This window comes from Grampus griseus, assembly GCF_964374135.1.
Source record: "Grampus griseus genome assembly, chromosome: 15".
NCBI lineage: Eukaryota > Metazoa > Chordata > Mammalia > Artiodactyla > Delphinidae > Grampus > Grampus griseus.
In genome coordinates this window covers 20188853-20213403 of record NC_139009.1, presented here as the reverse complement: position 1 = coordinate 20213403, position 24551 = coordinate 20188853, and the positions used below count along the sequence as shown (strand labels likewise).

The window sequence follows — 24551 nt, the reverse complement described above, 5'->3', positions numbered from 1 at the left end:
GGGGGTGCTGTGTGCTGACCGGATGGAATTGCTACCATTTCACAGATATGGAAACTGAGGTTCAGCAAAGTTCCAGGCCTTACCGAGGGCAAGTTCAGGGGCTTTCTCCTAAAGATGCACAGGTCCCTAGGAGGCCTCATGAAGCTCCCCCCCTTCACGAGGGAACATCCAGAGAGCCTAGGGAGATGGATTTTTTTCCCTGTACAGCACCGCCAGGCTTTACAAAGATCACCTGACGGCCTTAGGGTTGGAACACGCTAGTGAAGTTAGTTTTCTTAAAAAGAGACATTAAACATCTGTTGTTTTTTTTTTAAAGAAAATTAGACTTTCACTTTTATTGCCTAAATACAATATTCTAAAATATTCTTTAATTCAATATGGCTAGATAAATGTGAGAAAGGAGAAGGAATTGAGGAAGGAAAGAGAGAAGGAATTAGAACATAAAGAGATAAAGAAAAATAGGGTAGAGTAGGAGGAGACATCCAGAAGGAAGGAAGAATGCTCTTGTGGTACCCTGCAGGTCGCTTGGACTATAGAATTCAAAGGGAGAGTGACCTCTTGCCAGCACGTTGTAAAAATTTAATATTTCTTTTTTTTTTTTAACCTTTAGACTGTTCAGATAGGTCACCACGCTCACTCTTTTATCCTGTCAACATTCATGGGATATTCTACTATCCACAGGAGACCATGCGAGGCTCTGGGGACACAAAGGTGCAGGGCTCCAGGGTCTCCCAGTCGGGGGTCGGGGGAGGTAAGTGGAGAAGCCCAAGGAAGCAGTGGATGAGAGGGGACGGGACAGCACAGACAAGGACCCGACCCAGCCTGAGTGCCGTGGGGGTGCAGAGGCACTTCCGGGGATAGGCATCAGTCGGGCTGAGCCGGGAGGCTAGGGATGGGGTAGGGGCATTCCATGCAGAGCAAACAGCAAGAACAAGGGTGCAGATGGCCCTGCAAAGGCTCCAGGCTCGGGGACCCCAGCCCCCAGGGTCCCCTTCCCACTGAGCCCCTCCAGGGGTGTGCTGCTGGAAGAAAGGAGGGGCAGATCTCCTTTGGTCCTTGGAAATTCTGCCACAGAAATCCCTTCCCCAACCACTCGCAGCTGACAGTTCTCCTGCAGCACATCTCGCCACGCCCAGGCCCTAGGACGGGGCTGGGTTAGTGCCCTGGACCTGAAGTACTGCCCTTAGTAAGACATAAGCCTCTGAGGCCTTCGCAGTCAGGCATCTCCAGCCATGCTTAGCCTGGCTCCTCAGTGCCCCCCAAACAGCACCTCCATCCTCCCAGATCCCAGGGAGTCAGGACCCGGCCTCTTGGGGTCCTAATCTCCATGAGAGCAGGTGGGAAAGTCCATTCCCTGTCCTCTTAGGGCTCCCATTTCTGAGGGACTGGCCACCAGGCACAGCCTTGATGCTATCCAGTAGGTGCCGATGTTCCAGCTGAAGGGCCCTGGGCTGGGATTTCTTCATAGCACAGTGTGACCTTTCCAGAGCGTCCAGGTCCCCTGAGCCTGGTGGGCACCAGCAGCCCTGCTGGCCAGCTTGACTGGGGGGGCGGGAGGCACCCTGAAACATCAGTGCAACAGCTCAGCTTCCTGTGCACACAGATCGTAAAGTTCCTTCTCCCCCATGGGAGGGGTGCCGCCCCACACCCGGCCCACCGCGCTCATGCCCACTCCCATCTTCCCACTCCTGGTGGCAGAAGAGCTGCCTGGCAGGCCCTGTGGAGGGGAGGGCAGGCAGCTCTGCCCCAGGAGCTGCGAGGAGACACCTGAAGCTGGGCCGTCCTTTATCTGGGAGCAGGCGGCTGCTGAATAATGAATTCAGACCGTCTGCGCTGCTAGGCTGCGCACGGGCGCACCACACACACACGCACAGATGCACACACGCTGGGCTGACAACTTGGAGGGGTGGAGGTTGGCCGGGCTGTGAGTCTCTGGAAGGAGCGGCTGGGCTTGGTTGCCTTAATCTCTGTGGGCAGCATCGGAGGGGAGAGGAGGCGGTGTAGGAGAGGAGGGAGGCACGTGTGCCGAGTGCCTTCCATCCACAGAGCTCACTCCTTCCCCAGCTGCTCCCGCCTGGCGGTACCCAGGCTCCCGCACCAGCATGGCTCTGTTCGTCCACCTCAAGACGGTCTCCGAGCTGCGGGGCAGGGGCGACCGGATCGCCAAAGTGACTTTCCGAGGTAGGGACTCTCCAGTCTTATGGGGACCCCAGCTCCGGGCTGACGGGATAGGGCAGGGAGGGGAGGATGGATTGGAAAAGTTCTAGAAGGTTGGTGTGATGAGGCTTCTCACAGGCAGCCATCTGCCCCTGGCCTGACTAACCATTGTGATTTCTGGAAAATCAGGGTCCCCCACGTTTCCATGTCTGCATGTGTGTCTCTCCCTGCACTCGCCAATGTGCCAACCAGAGGTTTGTCCTCTGCCTGCAGGAGGTCCTGGGGAGGCAAAAGTGAGGACCCTACCCCAGGGCTCAGGAGAACCCAGGGCTGAGGGACCCAGCGCTGCGGAATCTCCCTGGGCCCCCTCCTCCTCTCCCTCTCCCTCCTGCAGGTTGATTTCCTTGGGCACAGAGTTGGGGTGTGGTGTACAGCCTGGAAGACCCGGGGGGCTCCTAGGAACCAGCATGATGGGGATACTGTTGGCTTCTCGCAGGTCTGTCTGTGGTCAGGGATCCTATGAGCCCCACCAGCCTCCCTCTCTGTCGGTTCTCTTCCTAGCCTCCTTCCCTCTCACACATCCAGTGACCATTTACTATGATCTCTGTGCCAAGGCCAGGGGCTGGGCATGACCCAGACCCTGACCTCAATAAGCCCACATCCACTGGGACAGGAGGACCAGCGGGCAGACAATAGGGACAAGTGTGTGATACGATGACGATGGGGATGAGTGTAGGGTGCAAGCTACAGAAGCAGCACCCTGACCCAGGCTGGAGGCAGGGTGGTCAGGGAAGGCTTCCAGGAGGAGGTGACACCTCAGCTGAAACCCAAGGGAACAGCAGAAAGGAGCAAGGTGAAGAGGTAAGAACAGAGCAGACAGAGGGGACAGGATGCCCAAGATCAGGAGAGGAGCTGGGACACGGGAACATAAGCCTGGATCCCAGGGCAGGTGCGAGCTGAGGCAGGAGAGACAGGTAGCTCCGAGGAGGTAAGACTGCCTTCACCCTGGGGAAGGTGGGCAGCCCCTGAAGGTTTTCAGCAGGGAAAGACAAGGCCAGGCTTCCCTCTGCTTTTTACCCACGCACCTCTGCCTCTGCCTCTGCCTGGCCACAGCCTAGCCCCCTGGGCCAGGGGCATGTCTGGCAGCCTTTGACCAAAGGCCAGGGTGCTCCTCACTAGACATGGCCCTTTCTCCCCACAGAAGTGTCTGAGGGTGGCGGGGGAGGGGGGCGGGGTGGGAGAGTAGGGGAGGAGCTGAGAGAACCCACCAGATTAAAGAGCAAAGTGAGCATCAGGGCCCAGGCTGGACACACATCTGCACCTGCGTCAGGAGGGAGAGGTGAGACCATGGGGCAGCCCTCTCAGGACCTCTCCAGCAGCTACCGTCAGGCCAGCTCTGGGCACGAGGCCCTGGGTTATCCACACTGTGGCCTGTTGTGCGTAGGGACAGGCAGAGGTGGAGGGGATCGCAGTGTGCGTGCAAGCAGGAGGGAGAGGAATGGGGGCTCGGCTGCCTGTTGCTTCCCACACCCGCCCAGACTGCTTTCTCTGCAGCACCCTGGCTCTCCGCGTGCCACCTGCCAGCTCGTGCTGCCTTTAGAAAAAGCAAGTGTGTCCTTTCATCTGTGACACGTGTCCCCGTGGTGGGAAGATAGCACGGTATCTGGGTCTTTAGCTACAGGTCGCCGTGTTGTTGCTGCCATGACAGAACAGTCCCAGGCTGCACAAACCAGTCCCTTTTGCAGGCAGAAAAACCAAGGTGTAAAGAGATCTGTATGGCCTTAGTGGAGGGACCGAAGCACAGTGGCCCCAGTTCACAAGACCTCATCCCAGCCCTGGCTGCTCCACCCTGAAAGCCTCTTTATCCCCTCCTGGTGAACTGGGGTTAAGCACCTTGTCTATCGGATGCCCACCTTTTTCCTTGGGCAGTGGGGCTAGTCCTCTAGCCTCAGTGGACCACACAGGAATTAGCCTATTTGCAACTCATGCCCTCTGGACTGAGTGGAGAAATCCACTTCCAGGCTCTGCATCTGCAGCACGTGACCGTAGGCAGAGCCCCTGGGGAGGGGGTTGGACAGCAGGAACAGGCAGATGGCAAGCAGGTTTCCAGAAAGAGTCCTTTGCAAGAACCAGAGATGCCCCAGCCATTCACCTGCTGCTGCCAGCAGTTGACAACTATAGATGCCCCAAAAGACCAACACTAACTACAATTCAGAGGGAACGGACTCACCCTAGAATGTTCCACAGTGTCTCCTGCACACACAACCACTGGTGTCCAAGCAAGTACCCTGCAGGGAGAAACGAGAAGCCAGTGGACGGTCAGAGGGAGATGCTGGCCCTGAGCTCCCCAGATCCCTTGAGTGAAGCTCAATGCCAGGTGGGGTGAGGGAGCACCAGGTGAGTTACTCGTGGCCCAGGTAGACCAGATCAACTGGTTGAAATAAAGCTTGACTTTCTGTGCTGCACGACACAGGACACTTAGGAAAGAGCCCTATGGGGTTGTGGTAGAGAAATCTGTAGATATGGGGTCAAAAGCCCTGGGTCCTACCTGGGTTCTTCCACTTACTTCACCTCTCTGACCCTCAGTTTACTCACCAGTAAAATGGGTACAATGATAACATTCACTTCATCAGGTTGCTTCAGTGAAAAAAATAGGTATGAAAGAGTTTTAAGGAAAGAGCATTTAAATGACCGATGTGTTTGTGAGACAACGGTTTCACTTCTACTTGGGGCAGCTGCTGGCTTCTGAGTCATCATCTCTCCAGCCCAGCTTCCTTCTGTCAGCCAGGAGTGAGGAGAGAGGGCAGCGTGCGAGATATAAAGCGGGGAGGAGGGCACGCCTGAGGGGTTCCCGACCTGTGCCAGGAGGAGGCAAATTGGCCTGGCCTCTGCTCTGTAGGGACCCCCTGCTAAGATGTTCCACAGGAACCCAGGCCTGGGGCAGACCACCCCTGAGGCCCCTGTTCCCATGTGGGCTGGGCATGCTCCAGCTTTGTCCCCGGCCACCCCTCTTTTCCCTGCCATCCCAGGTCAGCCGGCCACCTGCCCTTCGGCTCAGCACACACCAGCCAGCTCCATCTGTAGCTCTTAGGTCTTACTGTGCCAGCAGCCCCTCTTAACCTGGTCCTGCCCTCATTCGTTTGTTCACTGAAATGTGCTGATATCTGTGGACAGGCCTGGAACCCTCAGGGGGAAGAAGACACAGCCCCTAACCTGCAGGAGTCACAGTCCATTGAGTCAGACAGGAGACACCAGAAGTCCTGGACCCCAGGCCCCGTCATGCAAGCGGACCACAGGGCCTCGGGGCCTCCGCTTCCCATAAGCAAGATGGAGACCGTAAGCAAGTCCTCATTTAACGCAGAGGGCCGCAGCCAGAATCAGGAGTGGGCTGTCTGGGAAGGGGCCATCTTGCCTGCAGGTCACCACTCAGAGGGAGGAAGTGTTAGCTTAAGCTGTCCTTTTTCAACTCCTGAAATAATTCCCAGCATGCATCATAGAGCCACGGAAGGCAGAGTGGGAAGGGCCTCTAAGATCTTCTAGTCCAACCTTCTGCCCAGGTCTCAGCCCCAACCAAGCCCCCAGGCATGGGTTCCTGGGCTGTCAGGGAACCAAGTGACAGACTGTCTGGGGCCAGCCTGCTAATCTTCCTTTACTCTCCATCCCTGAGTTTTCTTGCCAAGATACCAACTTTGGGGACTCGATGGATAAGATGGGTGATCTCTGGAGGCTGGCTCTGATCTCCACATAATTCGCCTGACCTGGTAATTGGCAAAGAGGTTTGCTTTATGAAGGCTCCCCCCTTGGCCCAGCTGACTTTTCCTCTTTGTTCCCTCCCCACACCACCCACTGGGTTCCCACTACACTGAACTTCCTGCCATTCCCCCAAAGATGCCAAGTCTTCTATACCTCCAAGCCTCGAGCCGTCATATTTCTTCTGCCGTCTCCACCTTGAGAACTCCCGTTAATTCTGTGCACCCTTCAAGGCCCAGCGCAGCCGTCACCTCCTCTGTGGAGCCCTCGGCCTCCCTTGCAGTACTGTGTACACGCTCCTTCCACCCCTCAGCTAGGGCACTTTGTAGTTCAGAAACTGCCCCGGTTTGTATGCTGTACTAACCTCCAAGCACCTTCAAGACAGGCATCTGATCTTAGCTCTCCTAATTGAGCCCTGTGCTGAGCCCCGGGCCAAGTCATCCAAATGAACACGAAACGGCACGTCTTTGAGGTACTCACTCGTTAGTGGGTTTAAATCCTTCTTCCTCTGTGACAGTCACTCTTCGGCTCAGTGTTCCCAACTGTGAATGTCCCCACCCCCAGCTGTCTATCCAAAGGGGATCAGGAAGTGGAGGCATCAAGCATCCTGGCCCCAGCTCCCTCCATTGACCTCCCAACCCGGGGGATCTTCCAGGGCCCCAGAGGGAGGCTGACTTCACCTTCTAGCAAATGTTGGGGAGTCCAGCTGTGGTCCTCAGGTCGGAAGCAAGAAAGGCTACACAGCTCCCCCGCCCCTCCCGCTTCACGGCACAGGCTCTTCCTGAGCGTTGCTGCCTAGAGCACAAGGTACAGGGTGGGGCTTAAAGGAACCGGGCTCTCACAGTCTGACAGGGCAGAGGAAATGTGCGCAGACCTCGTGGAGAGACACTGCCAGACACAGAGGGCCAAGGCGCACTTAGGGGCGGGGCGGAAACTGCAACACGTTCAGAGGATGGCGGCTTGCTCCCAGCTGCAGAGATCAGGGAAGGCTTCGTGAGAAGGCAGAGGAGGGGGCAGAGGAGACGGGGAGGAAGCCCTTAAGCTGGGTCTTGAATAGCTGCTCGCACACGTGGAGATGCAGAAGGAGGGGCGAGGAAGGGTTGCTGGTGGAGGCAAGGCCATTCTGGGTGAGGGACTGACGGGACCAGAGGCCAGAGGAGGGGAATGCCACTTAAATACGATGGCCAGGAAGCCACTAGGTTTGGTTACAGCAGAGGCTGCAGGTAGTAGATGGAGGTTAGAGAGCCTGGAAAGGAGCGCACGGCCGGGTGGGTGACTGTGTGCTGGGAAGGGGTTGGGGCCCCCGCCTGGGCACTGAGGACAAGATTCCCCTACTCCTGGCTGCTGCAGGGACCACCTCAGCCTCCAAATTAGATTTATTTTCCCATTAAAATGGGGGAACTCTCCGCCTTGGTGAGAAATAGGATTTCTATCCGGAGACTTCTCTACCACCCCTGGTGAAGGAGGCAGAGTACCCCCTGTGTCCCAGCCCTGAGATGCTCCTGGGACGCCTGGACCTGCCTGTGCACTCCAGCCCCGCCCAGCACCTCCTCTCTGGGAGGATGTGGGGCGGGTGTTGCCCCAGTGAAGGTGGCAGATAGAGGGAACCCTTAGGACAGTTTCTGCAGTGAACAGCTGGCTGTGGACACAGCTCTGCGCTTTTGAGGGGCCCGAGGGATTTACGCCACATCCTCCACTCTTCCAAGCACCCCCTGGCCCCTCATCACAGGGGGAGTGGATCTTCTGTGCCTAAAGCCCTAGGAGGTAAATATCCTCTTCCCCCGGGGCCAGAGCAAGCGGCTGCAGACCTCGGAGAGCAGCAGAGTGTGCTGAATGTTCCCTAAGCTTCTCCTGCTTTGATGAGACAGATGTGTTTTCATGATATGGAAATGACCATGTAACTGTCTTCTGCTACAAACGGCCCTCAGCAAAAATGCTGCTGGAAGGCAGCTCAAGAACAGACTTGCAAATAATTTTCCTGAATTGCAAAGTCTTGGTTATCTTACCCACCTTTACTGATAACATAAAAGCTATATCCCTTCCACCTACTCCCATCCCTGGGTTTGATCTTTTTTTTTTATTCCTAATTTTTTAGAATGGAAAATCTAAAATATATACTCCAGTAGGGAGACTAGTATAAACGCCCCCAAGTTCTCCCCATGCAGTCTTAACAGCTATCAACTCATGGCCAATCTTGTTTCATTTGTGCCCCTTCCTACTCCCACCCCCCAAATAATTTGGAAGTAAATCCCAAACACCACACCATTTCCTCTCTAAATATTTAGTATATAGCTGTAAAAATCAAGGACTCAAAAAACAGAAAACCCCACATATTATATCCCTCCTAAAAAAGAAATAAATCCTTAATACTATCAAGTATTCAGTGATCAAGTTTCTGATTAACTCATTAATGTCATAAACTCTTTCCCAATTCATTGAAAGCTATATTTTAATGTGTTTTGTAAGTCAAGTATTTAATCATTCATTCACTCCTTCATTCATCCAGGTAATAATATGCATCAAGGACCAGTTATGAGCTAAGTGCTATTCCAGGCAATGGGGTGACAGCAGTCAATGAGACAGACAAGGTCCCTGCCCTCAAGGGGAAGACAGTCATTGCACAAGTCACTGTGAGTGGGATGAGTGTTCTGGAAAGAGAGGTACAGGTGCAAGGCAGCCTGAGGCAAGAGAAGCCCACTCAGACCAGGAGCTCCAGGAGCTGCCCTGAGCGGGTGAGTCAACGAGATGAAGTTGGAAAAGTGCGCAGGCCCAGAGAGGAGATCTTACTGAGCAGGGGATGGGCTGATATTTAAACACCCTTGAGAGAGGATAGCATTTTGGCAGAGACAAAACTCATGAAAGGCCCCGTTCCAGGCAGAGGGGCTACTATCAGTACAGATGTGATGGTGTGGAGCCGTGTCAAGGGCTTGGGGAACAGGGAGCGCTGGCAGGGCCTGGGGTAGGAATGGGGTGGAGGGGAGGCTGGGCTCAAACACAGAGGGTCTTCAGTGTCACACTCTGGAGTTTGAACTTTGCCTTGTAATTGAGTGGGAGTCACCAAAGCTCTTGGCAAGAGGATGGGGTGGGAAGATCCGATCTGGGGATGTAGAGGTCAGGACCTCAGGCCAGGAGCCCAGGGAGGGGCAGTGGCACAGGCAGAGGGTTGTGCCTCAAAAAGGGGGCTGTGGGTTTGAAGAGAAGGGGTGACATCCGTTCAGAGGAGGAGGCAGCCCTGGGATTGGGAGTCAGCAAGAAGGCAGGACGAGGGTGCCGCTGGATTTCCTACTTGAGTACCTGGGTGGACAGTGAGACCACCAGTGAGGCCGGGGAGCGTACAAGGAAGAGCAGGTTTGGGGGGGCGCAAAGAGGATGGGCCTGCCTGCAGCTCATTCTAGTGAGAGTGTCCCCCAGGAAGCCCGAAATTTGCCTCGGTACCCCGAGTACCCAGGAAAGTGGTTGGAATCCAGTGGTTTGGGAGTCCGGGTGGCAAGTGAAGACCTAGGAGAAGGCGAGGTATGCCTGGTTCTTACGGGGCTGCTCTGGGATCAAATGAAAAAGTTGATCTACATGAAAGGCTCTACAAACTGTAAAGTCCTGTAAAATGTAAGGATTATCCTAATGAGGGCCCCTCATGCTGCAGCCTTCTAGAAAGACAGAAAGAGAGTGGATTGTGACCCTGGGGATCCCATGGACCCAGGGATCTGGTGGGGGGCAGGAGTTCTCCCCACATTCTGCCAGACGTGGAGATGATAAGGTGAAAATCTCCTGGAGCCGTCACCTCCAGGGCAGGCACCTCACCAGGTTCCCTGGGACCAGCACAGTGCCTGGCACAGAACAAATCTGAAACAGAAGCAGCAGGAAGCAGCGCGGCCTGCGGGTGTGGCAGTTACAGCCAAGCAGTTAGCAGCGGGGGACCCTGCAGCCCCTGAGCCCGGCAGCACCCGGCAGTGATCTGTTTCTTCCACTGACGGCTCCAGAAAGGTCTCCTGAGACAGAGAATATCCCATGATCATTTTTACCTTTGGCCTCTTGTCTGCTTCCTACCTGGACTCATCCACCCCTGGGAGGCTGGCTCAACAGTCTTTGCTTCTGTTTTATTTTTCAAAACAGCAGGGCTCATCAACTTAGCTGCAAGTCAGTTTTCACTCGCTGGATTTTTCTGAAAAGCCAAGGTTTAAGGTAAAGTCAGGACCGCAGTTTTAACAATATTTGTTTACCCCATTTAAGGATGTAAAAAGAGTCACACTCCCATCACGCTTCATTATATTCCCGGTGCCTGACATGGAGGAGGTACTCTGCACAGCTCATGGATCACTGAGACCACAAGCTCCTCCATCCGTCACAGACGGGGAGAACCTAAGATGCAACAGCTGCTGAGAGTGTGGCTCGTGCTGTCCTAGGCTCGAGGGGAAACATCACACTCTCTCTCTGCCTCAGTGCCTGGGTCTGAAAGATGAGAAACAGAGTCATCAGTTAGTTACATGGCAAAATCATTTTGAGGCAGCACCTGGAAGGAAGTACACGTTTGAGCTGAGCCAGAGAGATGGAGTTCATAATCCCTGCCCTGTCCCTGCCTCTCAGATGAATCCCTCACCTAAGCCTGAGTTTCTGCTGTGTCCCTGGGTGTTAACAGGGTGAGGGAAGGGGAAATGAGTGAGTGGAGGTAAGAAATGATATTTGAATAAGGTTTGTGGAAAACAACAGATGAGAGATAGATGGGGCCTCCGTCTAGCTGAGAAGTGGGGAAAAGGAAGGGATAGCCTCCCCTGTGGGATGCCCAGTGACTCTGCAGAACCCAAATCTGGATCTGAGTTGCTGGTGATCTTTGGAGAGCACACTGTTTAAGGAACTTAAGGAATAGCTGTTTTCCTGGACAACTCTTTTTTAATTGAATTTCTTCGTTCTACTGTCCCATCAACTGTCATTATAAAATTGAAGAGTATGTGTTCCTGACAGGGGGAAAAAGTGTTATTACAAGAGAGAATCACAAACAACTAAACAATAAAATCATTAGGGACATAGAAGATTTGACAACATCATCAACCACATTGTCCTAATTGGCATTTCTAGAACATTTCACCCCCAAACTGAAAAATACACATTCTTCTCATATGCACATGGAACACTTATCAAGACAGACCATATGCTGGGTAATTAAACAAGTGTCAATACATTTCAAAAGACTGACATCTTACAGAGTATATTCTCTGACCCCACTGGAATTCAATTAGAAATGAATAACAATAAGAGATCTTTAAAAGCTCCAAATATTTGGAAATTAAACAATACTCTTCTAAATAACCTAAGGTCAAAGAGGAAACAAAAGCAAAATTATAAAACATTTCTAACTGGATGTTAATGAAAATACTACATATCAACATTTAGTTTTAAATACTTATAGCAGAAAAGAAAAATGCCTACAATCAATCATCTAGGTTTCTGCCTTAAGAAGCTGCTAAAAGAAAAGCAAAGTAGGGACTTCCCTGGTGGTGCAGTGGTTAAGAATCCACCTGCCATGCAGGGGACACAGGTTCAAGCCCTGGTCCAGGAAGATCCCACATGCCATGGAGCAACTAAGCCTGTGTGCCACAACTACTGAGGCTGCGCTCTAGAGCCCACGAGCCACAACTACTGAGCCCACGAGCCACAACTACTAATCCTGCGTGCCACGGCTACTGAAGCCCGCACGTCTAGAGTCCGTGCTTTGCAATGAGAGAAGCCACCGCGATGAAAAGCCTGCGCACTGCAACAAAGAAGTAGCACTTGCTCACCGCAACTAGAGAAAGCCCGTGCACAGCAACGAAGACCCAACGCAGCCAAAGAAAAAGAAAAAGAAAAGAAAATTAAACCCAAATCCTAAAAACATTATGCTAAGTGTAATAAGCCAGGCACAAAAACCACATATCATATGATTCCATTTGTATGAAAAGGCCAGAGTAGAAAAATCGATAGAGACAGAAAATGGATTAGTTGTTGCCAGGGGCTGGAAGGAGAGAATAGGGAGTGACTGCTAATGAGTATGGGGCTTCATTTGAGGTGATGAAAATATTCTGGAATTAGTGATGATGGTTGCACAACCTTGTGAATATACTAAAACTCACTGAATCATACACTTTAAGTGGGTGAACTTTATGGTTTGTGAATTATGTTTCAATAAATAAGAATAAATACAATCTAAAATATTAAATCCAAGGATAATAAAAGGAAAGAAATAGAAAACAAACAACAGAGAAAACTAACAAAGCCAAAAGTTTTTTCTTTAAAAAAAAATTAATGAAATAGGTAAAGTGTAGCAAGACTGAACAAGAAAAAGCAAGAAAACACAAATTACCAATATCAGGACTGAAAGAGGGGATATTGTTACATTAAAAGGAAACTGAGGGAATATTATGAATAATTTTATATTTCTACAGCACAGGTGAAAGGAACGAATCCCTTGAAAAACAACTGACCAAAACTGACACAAAAAGAAATGGAAAACCTAAAGAACGCAGTATCTATTAAAGAAATCAAGTCTGTAATAACAATGATAATGATGATGATGATGGCGGTGGTGGTGGTGATAAACTGCTTTTCCGTAAAGAAAACTTCAGGTCTAGACAGCTTCACTGGTAAATTCTAGAAAATATTTAAGGGAGAGATAATGCTATCTTACACAAACTCTCAGAAAATGGAGAAGGAAGAACACTTCATAATTCATTTTATGATACCATAATCTGATAAAGACCTTATACAAAAAGAAAATTAGAGCCCAATATCCCTCATGAACAAAGATGTAAAAATCCTTACCAAAATATTAGTCAGTTGAGTAGCAATATATGAAAGGGGTAACACATCATGACAAGTGAGTTTTATCCCAGGAATGCAAGGTTAGTTTAAAATTGGAAAAATACTGACTGGCTAGAACTCCAGTGCAATGTTGTATAAAACATGAGGTGGGGGCTTCACTGGTGGCACAGTGGTTGAGAGTCCGCCTGCCAATGCAGGGGACACGGGTTTGTGCCCCGGTCCGGGAAGATCCCACATGCCGCGGAGCGACTGCGCCCGTGAGCCATGGCTGCTGAGCCTGCGCGTCCGGAGCCTGTTGCTCCGCAACGGGAGAGGCCACAACAGTGAGAGGCCCCCGTACCGCAAAAACAAACCAAAAAAACCCATAAAAACATGAGGTGGGAGTGGACAACCTTGCCTTGCTCATGATATAGATATATAAATGTCCAATAAACACATGAAAATGTGACCAACATCATTAGTCATCAGAGAAATGAAACTCAAAAACCAAAATGAAATACATCACATGCACTGAAATGTAAAAGTCTGACAATAACCAAATGTTGGTGAGGATACAGAACATTTCTTTTACATTGTGGATGGGATTGTAAAATAGTATAATCACTTTGGAAAAGTGTTTGACAGTTTCTTCTAAAGTTAAACATACACCTATGCTATGAGCCAGTGATTCTGCTTTTAGGTATTTCTCCAAAAGAAATGAAATGATAGGTCGACAAAAAAACTTTGGCAAGAATGTTCACAGCATCTTTACTCGCAACAGCCTGACAATGAAAGCAATCCCAAAAGTATGAACAAGAAAATGGATCAACAAGTTGCAGCGTATTCATACAACAGAAATTGCTCAACAATGCAATTAAATGAATTACTGATATATACAACCATGTAGATGAAACACAAAAGCATTACATTGACTTCAAGAAGCCAGATACACAAAAGTACATTCTGTATGACACCACCATTTACACGAAGTTTAAAATCAAGAGTTAGAAATCAGGGCTTCCCTGGTGGCGCAGTGGTTGAGAGTCCCCTGCCGATGCAGGGAACACGGGTTCGTGCCCCAGTCTGGGAAGATCCCACATGCCGCGGAGCGACTAGGCCCGTGGGCCATGGCCGCTGAGCCTGCGCATCCGGAGCCTGTGCTCCGCAACGGGAGAGGCCACAAAAGTGAGAGGCCCGCGTACCGCAAAAAAAAAAAAAAAAGAGTTAGAAATCAGAGCAGTGGTTTACCTATGAGGGGTAGAGACTTATGGAAAGTGGGGGATGAGGGAACATCTTGAGGAATAGGAATGTTCTTTTTTTAAAGTTTTATTTATTTATTTATTTTTGGCTGCGTTGGGTCTTCTTTGCTGTGCGGGCTTTCTCTAGTTGCGGCGAGCAAGGGGCTACTCTTCGTTGTGGTGCACGAACTTCTCATTGCAGTGGCTTCTCTTGCCACAGAGCACAGGCTCTAGGTGCGGGGGCTTCAGTAGTTGTGACACATGGGCTCAGTAGTTGTGGCTCACAGGCTCTAGAGAGCAGGCTCAGTAGTTGTGGTGCACGGGCTTAGTTGCTCCGTGGCATGTGGGATCTTCCAGAACCAGGGCTTGAACCCGTGACCCTTGCATTGGCAGGTGGATTCTTAACCACTGCACCACCAGGGAAGCCCAGGAATGTTCTTGATTGACGTGTCTTGATAGTATGGTGATTACACAAGTACAGTATATGCATTTATCAAAACTCACTGGTTGTGCACTTAAGATCTGTGAATGTAAATTTTATCTGGTTAAAAGAAGAGCTAATCATACGTAAAATAACTAAACTTTGAAAAATATTATACAAGATGAGGGAGAAAATTGTTCCTGATTATATACTACTAAAAATAAGCTACAAAATGTGATCCGTAATAGAGGAAACCATTTTTATATTTAAGACACAACTTAAATGTCAAAAGAAAAAACAGGACTCTTTAGTAGAATAACAGGCATCTTTCAGTTGGGTAATGAGCTATGTACCAGGTGTATAAGCACTATCATATTCTCCATTTTATGGATGAGGAAACTAACACAGAGACCAGTTAACTTCTTCAAGAGCACAAGGCCAGCAAGTGATAGAGCTGGGCTTTGAACTCAGGCAGCCGGGCCCACAAGGCTTCACCACTGTCCCGTGGCCCCTTGTGCTTGTAAGGGGCTTGCTGCTTTACTCAGACTTTCACAGAAACAGTCTCTTGCTGACCCTCACAGTGGTTCCAGGATGTAGGCCCGTCCAGGATAATTGCCGCCAGTTTAGAGATGATGACTCTGAGACCCCAGGGACTGAAGAGCCATCTCCAGGCCTCCCGGCCTCAGCCGCAGCATCAGGCCCCAAACCTGAGTGAGCCAGGCTTTTTTTCTGCACACAGGGATGCCGGGGCCCTGCTTCCCCACACTTGTGGGGGTAACTGGCCTTCGAAAAGGAACAGACTGTTTGGAACTGGGGGGGAATGAAAATTGCAGGGCCACCCTCTTGAGGTGCTGTGGAGGAACAGGGGGAGAGCAGATGCTGGGGATGTCACAGCATTGCAGCAGGGAACGGGTGATTACCGGGCCACCCTCCATACAGGCCACCCCCGGCACTGCAGACAGTGACGTCTGGCTAATGGTAAATAACGCAAAGAAATAATAGTGACGGGTCTGAGTCACAAGCAGGGTGCTCTGCGCTATTTCTCAGCTCACACTAGGAAAAGAGTAATGTCAGGTACTGATACAGCCCAGAGGGCTAGGTCCTGGGCAAAGCCATCATGTCCCTGAAGCTTGTCCTCAGGACACTGTCTTTCCCCGTAATGGTCCATTCCCCCCACCCTGTGCCCTCTTAGGACCCCCCAGTCCAGGTCTTCCTTCGGGGGGCTGCTCCCTGAGGGGAGGCACTTTTCATTCTTCCCTTCACCATCAGAACCCACTTGTCCTGTGTCCCACTCCTTCTGGGCTCCATTCTCTGCTTCATCCTTTCAAACCTTTGCTCACACCTTTCGCTGCCTGATGTCCCGTCATCTCTCTCTCTTCCCCGCCATCTCTCTCTCTTCCCCGCCAGTGTCTCTGCATTTCTAGATTCCATCCGAACTGCCAGTGTAAATGCCCATGGCTCTATAACACCTTCTTTGATCTGCTAAGTTGAGGTCACTTCTCTTTTTCCTGTGTTCTCAATTTATTTATACTTGTTCTGCATGCCAACGACCAAATTTTGCCTTATGTACTAGCCTTTTACATGCCTGACCTGTCCCCCTTCTGGATCATAATAAGATTCTTCAGGCAGCGTCCCAATTCTAATTATCTTTGTACAACGGCTGGCCCACCATCCTCCACGGCCAAATGGCTGTGCTGACCCAGCAGGAATAGAAGACCCTCATGTGTGGGAATGAACGAATGCACACCGGCTCACAGCCCAGTCCCTATACGCCTGCCAGTTCTCAAGGTCTGGCTCTAGCAAGGTAAACCGTCTGGAAGAGAGAGCTGTTTGTTGCAGATGGGGACGTTTTGTACCCTTAAGTCACATCACATGAAAGCTAGCACTCCATCCTGCCTTATGAGACGAGAACATCGTTTAGGGGAGTAGTAGCCATATGGATACTGTAAAATGGCAAACAACATACAACTGACTTCGATTAAGCTTTGGACTTGTGGACCCCTCCATTTGGGTATATCTGATGTCATGGCACTTATTACAGCGTGATCACAGAGTCTGCTATTCAAACTCCATTTATCGACTCAAGGAGGACTTTATTTCAGACCAGAGAGCTCAGCTATCCCATGAGCCTCTGAAGGAACGAAGGATGCTGTTCAATTTTCCCCACTTAATCTCCTGCTCAGTCTATCCACAAAAGCCTCTCCACAGCAGGGAACAGGCTATTTCCTTTCTCTCAAGACTTATTCTCAATCTCAGTGGCAACAAAGGTGATTGGATATTGGGATTTTAAACGGTTTTGTCTGAAAGTCATTTAATATGGAACTGAAATGTCAACAAGACTGCTATTGAGTAGAGTAGATGTTAAGTGGAAACGAACTTGAAACGAGAGATGGGGTGAGTAATCCCCACTGATAACTTGGAAGGGGTGACAGAGGTCCCCTGGCTCTGCCCTAATGAATAGAAAAGGACCACTGGAATTATCCCTGTCACTGTTTGTACAAATCCTCCTAAAAAGTGGCTGTCCAAAAATGCTTAAGGACATTCTGTTTTCTTAATAAGTTGTCCTTTCCACTGTTCTGTGCCATTGATTTGATTTTTTTTTTCAGCAAACTTTTTTTTTTTTAATATCTAGAGGCAAAATTAGGTCATCCTGTCTGACAATATTCACCACATTTAAATCCCCGGGGCCTGAGGCAATTAGGTTTTACTGCTTTCCAGAACAGAGCCCTGATGTATAAATTTTGCAATGGCTGATTTCACAGTATTTTACATCTTTTCCAACAAGGCTATAGGAAATACACAAGCAGGGGAAGGTTTGAGCTCCAGTGGCTTCATGCATATTTGAACCCTGTAATACCATCTTGGACTGTCCCTCCCTCCCTCCCCTCCGGCTGGGTTGCTCAGTTTCACTCCGGGAAACGCTTGAACACAGCCATATCCAGGCTCATTACCGTTTTCCAGGATGAAAGGGCCTTTGATTATTCAGGCTTTCCTTGGGGAAGCCTCAGTGCACAGATATGCTCACCTGATTCTCAATTTGTATTGCATGTTGCCTGTGGGGAAAATTAGAAGAGGCTCAGGCACCATCCCTCATGCTTTCCTCTCCTCCCCTGGCTGCCTCGGATTTGTCGTTGAGATTTTTCTTTTTAGTTTTTTGTTTTGTTTTGTTTTGTCCCTGGCTAGTGCTAAAGAATCTTTCTTTCCCATCTGTCTACTCCACATCTGTTTTCTGTGTCTCTAGCTTTCGCTTTATAGCTTCTTCCTCATTATCTTGGTTGCAACCCCTCCCCATGTGCCCCCATCCTCCAAATACACACACACACACACACACTCTCTCTCTCTCTCTCTCTCTCTCTCTCTCTCTCTCACACACACACACACCCTTCCTCAGACCATCCACCTGACTCTGGCATCAAACCCCTGGCCACCTCCTTGTCAGCTTCATACTGAACTAGGACTTGCTTCTAAATTCTAAAACCCAGACAAGCCCTGGATATCCCTGCACCAACCCTCTTATTATACAGATGAGGCCACCAAGGCCAGAGGAGAGAAGTGGTTCCCAGGGGGATGGAGCCCCATCACCAAGGAGCATCAGAGGGGACTCACTCCAATGCCTCCCTGGCCAGGCGCTGGTCCTGACAGATCTCCCGGTGTTTCCAGGGGGAGAAGAGCACATCGTACTCCCCCACCCCTCTCCTGGGTCCCCAGCCTGCCCTCCGGTGACAACCCAAACTAACCCTCAGAATGAGACTGGGTTCAACCTGGAGGTAGCCCTTCAGTGAATGGTCCATTGGTTTAGGCTGGTGGGGATTTTTAAAAGCATTCTTTTTTCAATTACAAAAGTGAAAATGAAAAATGTCGAACTCAAGTGTATACAATAAGAAAACAAAGCATGCTGCTTTCAGTATCTTCTCACTCGCCCTGTCCACTGATAACCACTCTTCTAAATGGTTTGAGACCTTTGTCCATTCATATATAAAAGAATTGAATTGGGAGCTATGAAATGAACAGCTTACTGTCCAGGGAGTTCTGACTATAATTTCCTCTTTTCCCCACCAGGGCAATCCTTCTACTCCCGGGTCCTGGAGAACTGTGAGGATGTGGCTGACTTCTCAGAGGTAGGATGCCCTTGGGGCAGCACAAGCCCAGAGGGGAACCAGCAACTCCCCGCCTGCTGGGGGTGTGCTGCTCCCACACCCTGGGGGGAAGCCTGCCCAGAGCTCCTTGCTTCCTGGGAGGAGGCAGTGGTGGGAGCTGGGGAGGAGGCTTCCTGTCCCCTCCACCCAGGACCCCTCTCAGGGACCTCTGTAGAGGAGAGCCCCGTGCAGAGCGTCTGGCACAGAGAAGGGCCAGCTGGGCCCATCCAACAGGCCTGGAGGGGCTTCCCTGTTCCCTGGGCACATGGAGGGCCAGGCTAACCCACCTTCCAACAAATACAGTCACACACGGACCTCACCCCTTCCTCTCCAAGAGCTAGTGGGCTACCTCTTCCACTGTGGCTCCGCAGGAAGCTTTTCTGTTCTTTCGAACCTCAGGCTCAGAGGGTTGAGAAAATCATTTGCCTCCGTTCATGGCACGTTGTCTCATTGGTCCCTACAAGGTCCCCTCTCGTTTTTCAGTGTGTAGGTAGGGATGGACGGATGCACGCATTCTCTTTTATCTCCATATTCTTTCCCTCCATATACAACCATTCTAATGTGTTTAACGTGTGTATCTTTTGATTTCCCGTGTGTTCTTACAAAATTGGTATTGTTATCTCATAAGCGTATAATTTATGTTTACCTGCATGGTGTCATGTGAAATATTTCCTTTTGTTTCAGTGAGCACCATTTTTAAATTCCGTCCATTGTTATGCTAATCTGCTGTTTCTACAGTACTCCATGGGACACATCCAACACACATTAGGTTGACCAGCCATCCTGGGACTTGCCTGAGATTTAGGGGGTTCCTGGGACACAGATTTTCAGGACTAAAAGCAGAAAAGTCATGGTCAACCCAGGGTGAGTTAATCACCCTACTCATCTCGCCTGTGCATCCACCCCCCATGAGGAACTCCTAGCTTGCCTCCAACTCCCCACCCCCAGAGATGCTATGGATATTCTTATGCATATGCCCCTTGGGCTTGTGTTAAGTATTTCTCTGGGATATACGCCAGGGCCAGGAATTGCTAGCTCATAGGCTATGCATACACTTAATTTGACCCAGGACTGTCATGGTTGACACTAGCAGTGCCTGTTTTCCACATCCTCATGTACGCCTGGTGTTATACAGCTCTCTGATTCTCATCAGGCTAACAATGATACCTCATTGTTGTTTTAAAGATACATTTAAAGGTTCCTCTTCTTTAAATTGCCTGTCCATATTCTTGGCCCTTTTTTCCTATTGTTATAGCTGTCTTTTCTTATTGATTTGCAAGAGCTCTTTGTATGTTCTAGATACCCACTCCTTGTTGGTTTAAGATATTGAAATATCCTCTCCCAGTCTACCATCTATCTATTAACTTTGTCCCTGGTGCCCCTCATTGACTAGAAATTCTTAATCCTGGCGTGTTTCCAAGTTTTGTTGAAGAAGTCTATATACTCTTCTTGGTTACAAATGTATTTTCCTACATTTTCTGATTTTATAGTTGTATCTTTTATCTTGTATGTGCTTTTTGATAGGGGTCCAGTTTTATTTTTCTCTATAAAGGGAACCATTTTTCCTAACATCAGCTTGCAAAGCAAGCAATCATCTCTTCCATTTATTGTATGTTAAAGTCTATGTGAGTCTTCTATTCTATTCCTTTAGTCTATCTGTCTGTTCTTGAACTTTACCACACTGTGTTAATTAATATGGCTTTTTAAAAATGTCTTAATATCTGATGAGGCAAGTTCTTTACTCTTTTTTTTTTGAAGTTGGCCTATTTGTGGATCTTTCTTCTCCCAGATAAATTTTAAAGTAAGTTTATTAAGTCCTTCCAAAAACCAAATAAATTTTGATTGAATTTAAAAATTAACTTAGGGGCTTCCCTGGTGGCGCAGTGGTTGAGCGTCCGCCTGCCGTTGCAGCGGACACGGGTTTGTGCCCCGGTCCGGGAAGATCCCACATGCCGCGGAGTGGCTGGGCCCATGAGCCATGGCCACTGAGCCTGTGCTTCCGGAGCCTGTGCTCCACAATGGGAGAGGCCACAACAGTGAGAGGCCCGCGTACTGCAAAAAAAAAAAAAAAAAAAAATTAACTTAGGAAGATGTCATTTTCTTCATAATATGAAATCATCTATTCCATCCTTTACTAGGATTTTAAAGTTTTCTACATAGAAGTCTTATGTATTCTTGATATTTCCTAGATGCTTTATGGTTTTGTTACTATCATGAATGGTATCTTATTACATTTTTTAGTTGATTATTGCTGGCATAGAGAAATGCTTTCCTTTCCTTTTTAAGTCCCTCTTTTATCTGGCAAACTTGCTGAACTTGATATTGATCCTCTTATTCATTTTAATAGTTTATCTATTGATTCTATGTTTTTATGTATGTGATAATATTATCTACAAAAAGAAATGTTTTATCTCTTCCTTTCCAATCCTATTTCCTTACTTCATTATCTTTCCATAGGGTATTGGCTGTGATCTCTAGTTCTATGTTAAACAGCAATGGTTTTGGTGGGTGTCCTTTCTGCCTTCTCCATATTAAAGAGAATAAATGCATCTAAAGTTTTGTCATCAAAAATAATTGCTGGAGTAGGATTTTACTATGTAACTTTGTTTACTAGTTTGCTAAGTGTTTTTATTATAAAAGGTTGTTGAACTTTATCAAAAACAACTTCTGCACCAATTGAGACAACTATAACATATTCCTTTAGTATATTTAGTATATTTCATAGCGTATTATTTTTAATACACAGATTCAATTGGCAAATAATTTTATTTAAGATTTTTGCCGCTATGTTCATAAAATTTTCATAATTCAATAATACATAAAATTTTCTGGAACTATACGCATAAGATAGAAATTTACCTTGACATTTTGGAAGAATCAAATGTAAAAACATGTAAGTCTGGACAGTTTGGGGAGGGGAGTTCTTTGACTTCCTTTTCACTTTCTGTTTGTCTTCTTGAACCAATTTTGGATTTTTACATTTTTCTAGGCATTTTTACATTTCATCTGGGTTTTCAAATTTATTAGTGCACATTTGATCATACTGTTTTAAGATTGTTTTGAAATCTTTTCTGTGCCTAAAGTTATTTCCCCCTTTTTATTCCATATTTCATTTATTTGTCTCTTCTCTCTGTTTTTCTTGGTCAGTCTTGTTAAAGATTTGTTTATCTTATTAGTCTTTGTAAAGAACCAGCTTTTGGCTTCATTACTCTCCCCTGTTGTGGCTCTCCATTTCATTGATTTCTGCCCTTTTCTTAATTATTTCCATTCTGTCTGTTTATTTTATTCTACTCTATGGTTCTTTTCCTAACTTCTTGAGTGCTAAGCCTATTATTATTATTATTATTATTTTTGCTGTACACGGGCCTCTCACTGTTGTGGCCTCTCCCATTGCGGAGCACAGGCTCTGGACGCGCAGGCTCAGCGGCCATGGCTCACGGGCCCAGCCGCTCTGCGTAAGCCTATTATTTTTAACTTTTCTTGTTTCTTAATAAATGTATTTGAAGCTGTAAATTTTGCTCTATATGCAGTTTTAACTGTATCCTATAAATATTTATATATAATGTTTTCACTATTATTCAGGTTTAAACTTTTCTTACATTCCTTTATGATTTTCTTTTAAACCCAAGAGTTATACAATAACGTTATTTAGTTTCCAAATAAATACATGTATGAAATTATAGCTCCTTATTTTATTCACTTCTAGTTTTATTGCATTATGATCGAAGAACAGAGTCTGTATGGTATTGATCCTTTGGAATTTACTGAGACTTCTCTTATGACATAATTCATGGTCATAAATGCTCCCTCTGCTTAAAAGGAATTTGTTTAGTGTGGGGCTCTATCTGTAGCTCTATATAAGCTTGATATTATATAAGCTCAAGCTTATTATTTATATTATTTAATTCTTCAAATGTTCTGTTTATTTTTCTCTGCTTGATCTATCAGTTTCAATAATGACTGTAATAAAATCTACTGCTACAATTGTTGATCTATATATTTCTCCCTGCAGTTCTGTCAGTTGTTGCTTGATGTGTTTTGAAACTGTTACTAGTTGCCTTTATATTCATTATGGCTATATCATTTTGCTTATTTTCCCCTCAACCGGCACTTGATATCCTTCTTTGTCTCTTATGTTGTTTTTTGCATCAATTTCCATTTTGTCAGATATTAAGATTGCTATCTCAGCCAATTTTGGTTCGTTTGCCTGGTGTATCTGTTTCGATCTTTTTAATTTCTTGGTATATCTTTTTTCGTGTTCTTATCTTCAGTAATTCCGTTTTTAAAATCAAGTGTGTCTTCTTAGGGCATGGATTATTAGGTCTTGTTTTCTTACCCAATGTGAGAGTCTCTCTGTTTTCATTGATTAGTTTTACCCATTTACCTCTACTGTAATTGCTATTATTATAAGGCTTATTTCTACCACCATCTTATTTTATATTTTCCATTTACTGTACTTTCTGCTTCTTTCTTTTTTCCTATTTTCCAGCTTTCAGTTGGATAGATTGAGTTTCTTTTGTTAGTTGAAAAGCTATGTATTCTGTTTTTGTTTTCAAGGTAGGTAGTCAGCCTTCCATACTTATGTTTATGTTCTCCTGTTGAGAGCTCAAATAAATAATTATAATTTCTCCTAACGTGACAAGTACCTTAATACTCTCTTGTGCCTCTTTGATTTCCCCACCTCAGCCCACATCCTCATGCTGATATTAACTAGATTAGAATTTTAATTCTAGGTTCTTATGAAGGTGTGTTCCCTTTTTCCTTTATTTGTCCTAGCCTTCTTTGTTCTTTTTAAAGACAACAATAGTCTTTTCCAAGATACTTAATCACCTTTATTTCTCATATCTCTTCAAGCATCTCTTGGAATTGTTTTTCTTCTTATTTGAGTACCTCCTCCAAAAGTTTTTTTTTTTTTTAATTCTTTTTTTTTTTTTAAACCCCACATTTGTTTATTTTATTTTATATTTTGGCTGTCTTGGGTCTTCGTTTCTGTGCAAGGGCTTTCTCTAGTTGTGGCAAGTGGGGGCCACTCTTCATCGCGGTGCACGGGCCTCTCACTATCGCGGCCTCTCTTGTTGCGGAGCACAGGTTCCAGACGCGCAGGCTCAGTAGTTGTGGCTCACGGGCCTAGTTGCTCCGCGGCATGTGGGATCTTCCCAGACCAGGACTCGAACCCGTGTCCCCTGCATTAGCAGGCAGATTCTCAACCACTGCGCCACTAGGGAAGCCCCAAAAGTATTTTTCATTTGGATTTTTATGTAGCAATCCTTCTAAAGCTTTGTAAATCTGAGAATGTGTTTCTTATTTCTTCAAATTTGAATGAGAGTTTCATCAGTTATAAAATTCTAAGCTCGAAGTTCTTGCCTTCACAACTTCAAATATAAGTCCTTTATCTTTGATATTCTTAAATTTTATTATAATGTGTCTAATTGTGGGTTTCCTGATCTTTCCTTTTTTGCACTATTTTGTGAGCTCTTTCAAATCTAAGGCCTTTCATCTTTCATTTATTATAGAAAATTCTATCTCCATTATTTTTTTCAGACATTCAGTTTTTATATTGTTCTTGCCTCTGCAACTCCTATGATCAGATGTCAGTACTACTTCTAGCTGCCATTTCTTACCTTTCTGGTTTTTGTTGATTAATCCTTTGCTGCTGTCTTCTGAGGGAGCTCTTCAAATTGATCTTCCAATTTACTAATTTGTTCTTTTTTCTTATGATTCCTTGAACTTGTTTTATATTTTGCTGACACATAGTTTTATGGTCCATTCGTTCTAATGATCCTGTTCCAGTTGGTGTATACAGTTCAGTCTGTTGTCTTTTTTTTTTTTTTAGGAGAGATACTCTCCCAGTCTCTTTACTTTGCCCTGTTTGAGCTCCCCTGGTATCAGCTACTCTGTCTGGTAATGAGTACTGAGCAACCATCAAAGGCTGCTATGTCAACCTCTAGGGGCTGAAGGGCACCAGGAGGGCCCAGTCACCACAGAAACAGAGTCAGGGTCTCATCTCTAAGCCTTAAAGGCGAGACATGGTTGACAGAAAGCAGTCGAGAATTTTAACAAACTAGCTCTGGGGGTTCAATG

The 24551-nt window shown here is 47.2% G+C and overlaps 1 protein-coding gene across 3 annotated transcripts in view; it reads left to right on the top strand.

The window, feature by feature from the left end:
• Nucleotides 1–2102: 2102 nt before the first annotated feature.
• Nucleotides 2103–24551, top strand: part of OTOF (otoferlin) — a gene marked incomplete at both ends in the record, with an annotated part of 90592 nt that continues 68143 nt past the window's right edge. For all 3 annotated transcript variants that reach the window (XM_082672104.1, XM_082672102.1, XM_082672103.1), the window contains 2 exons: nt 2103–2181; nt 18394–18452. In XM_082672104.1, the coding sequence (XP_082528230.1) occupies nt 2103–2181; nt 18394–18452 (138 nt within the window). The remainder of the gene's footprint in view (nt 2182–18393; nt 18453–24551) is intronic.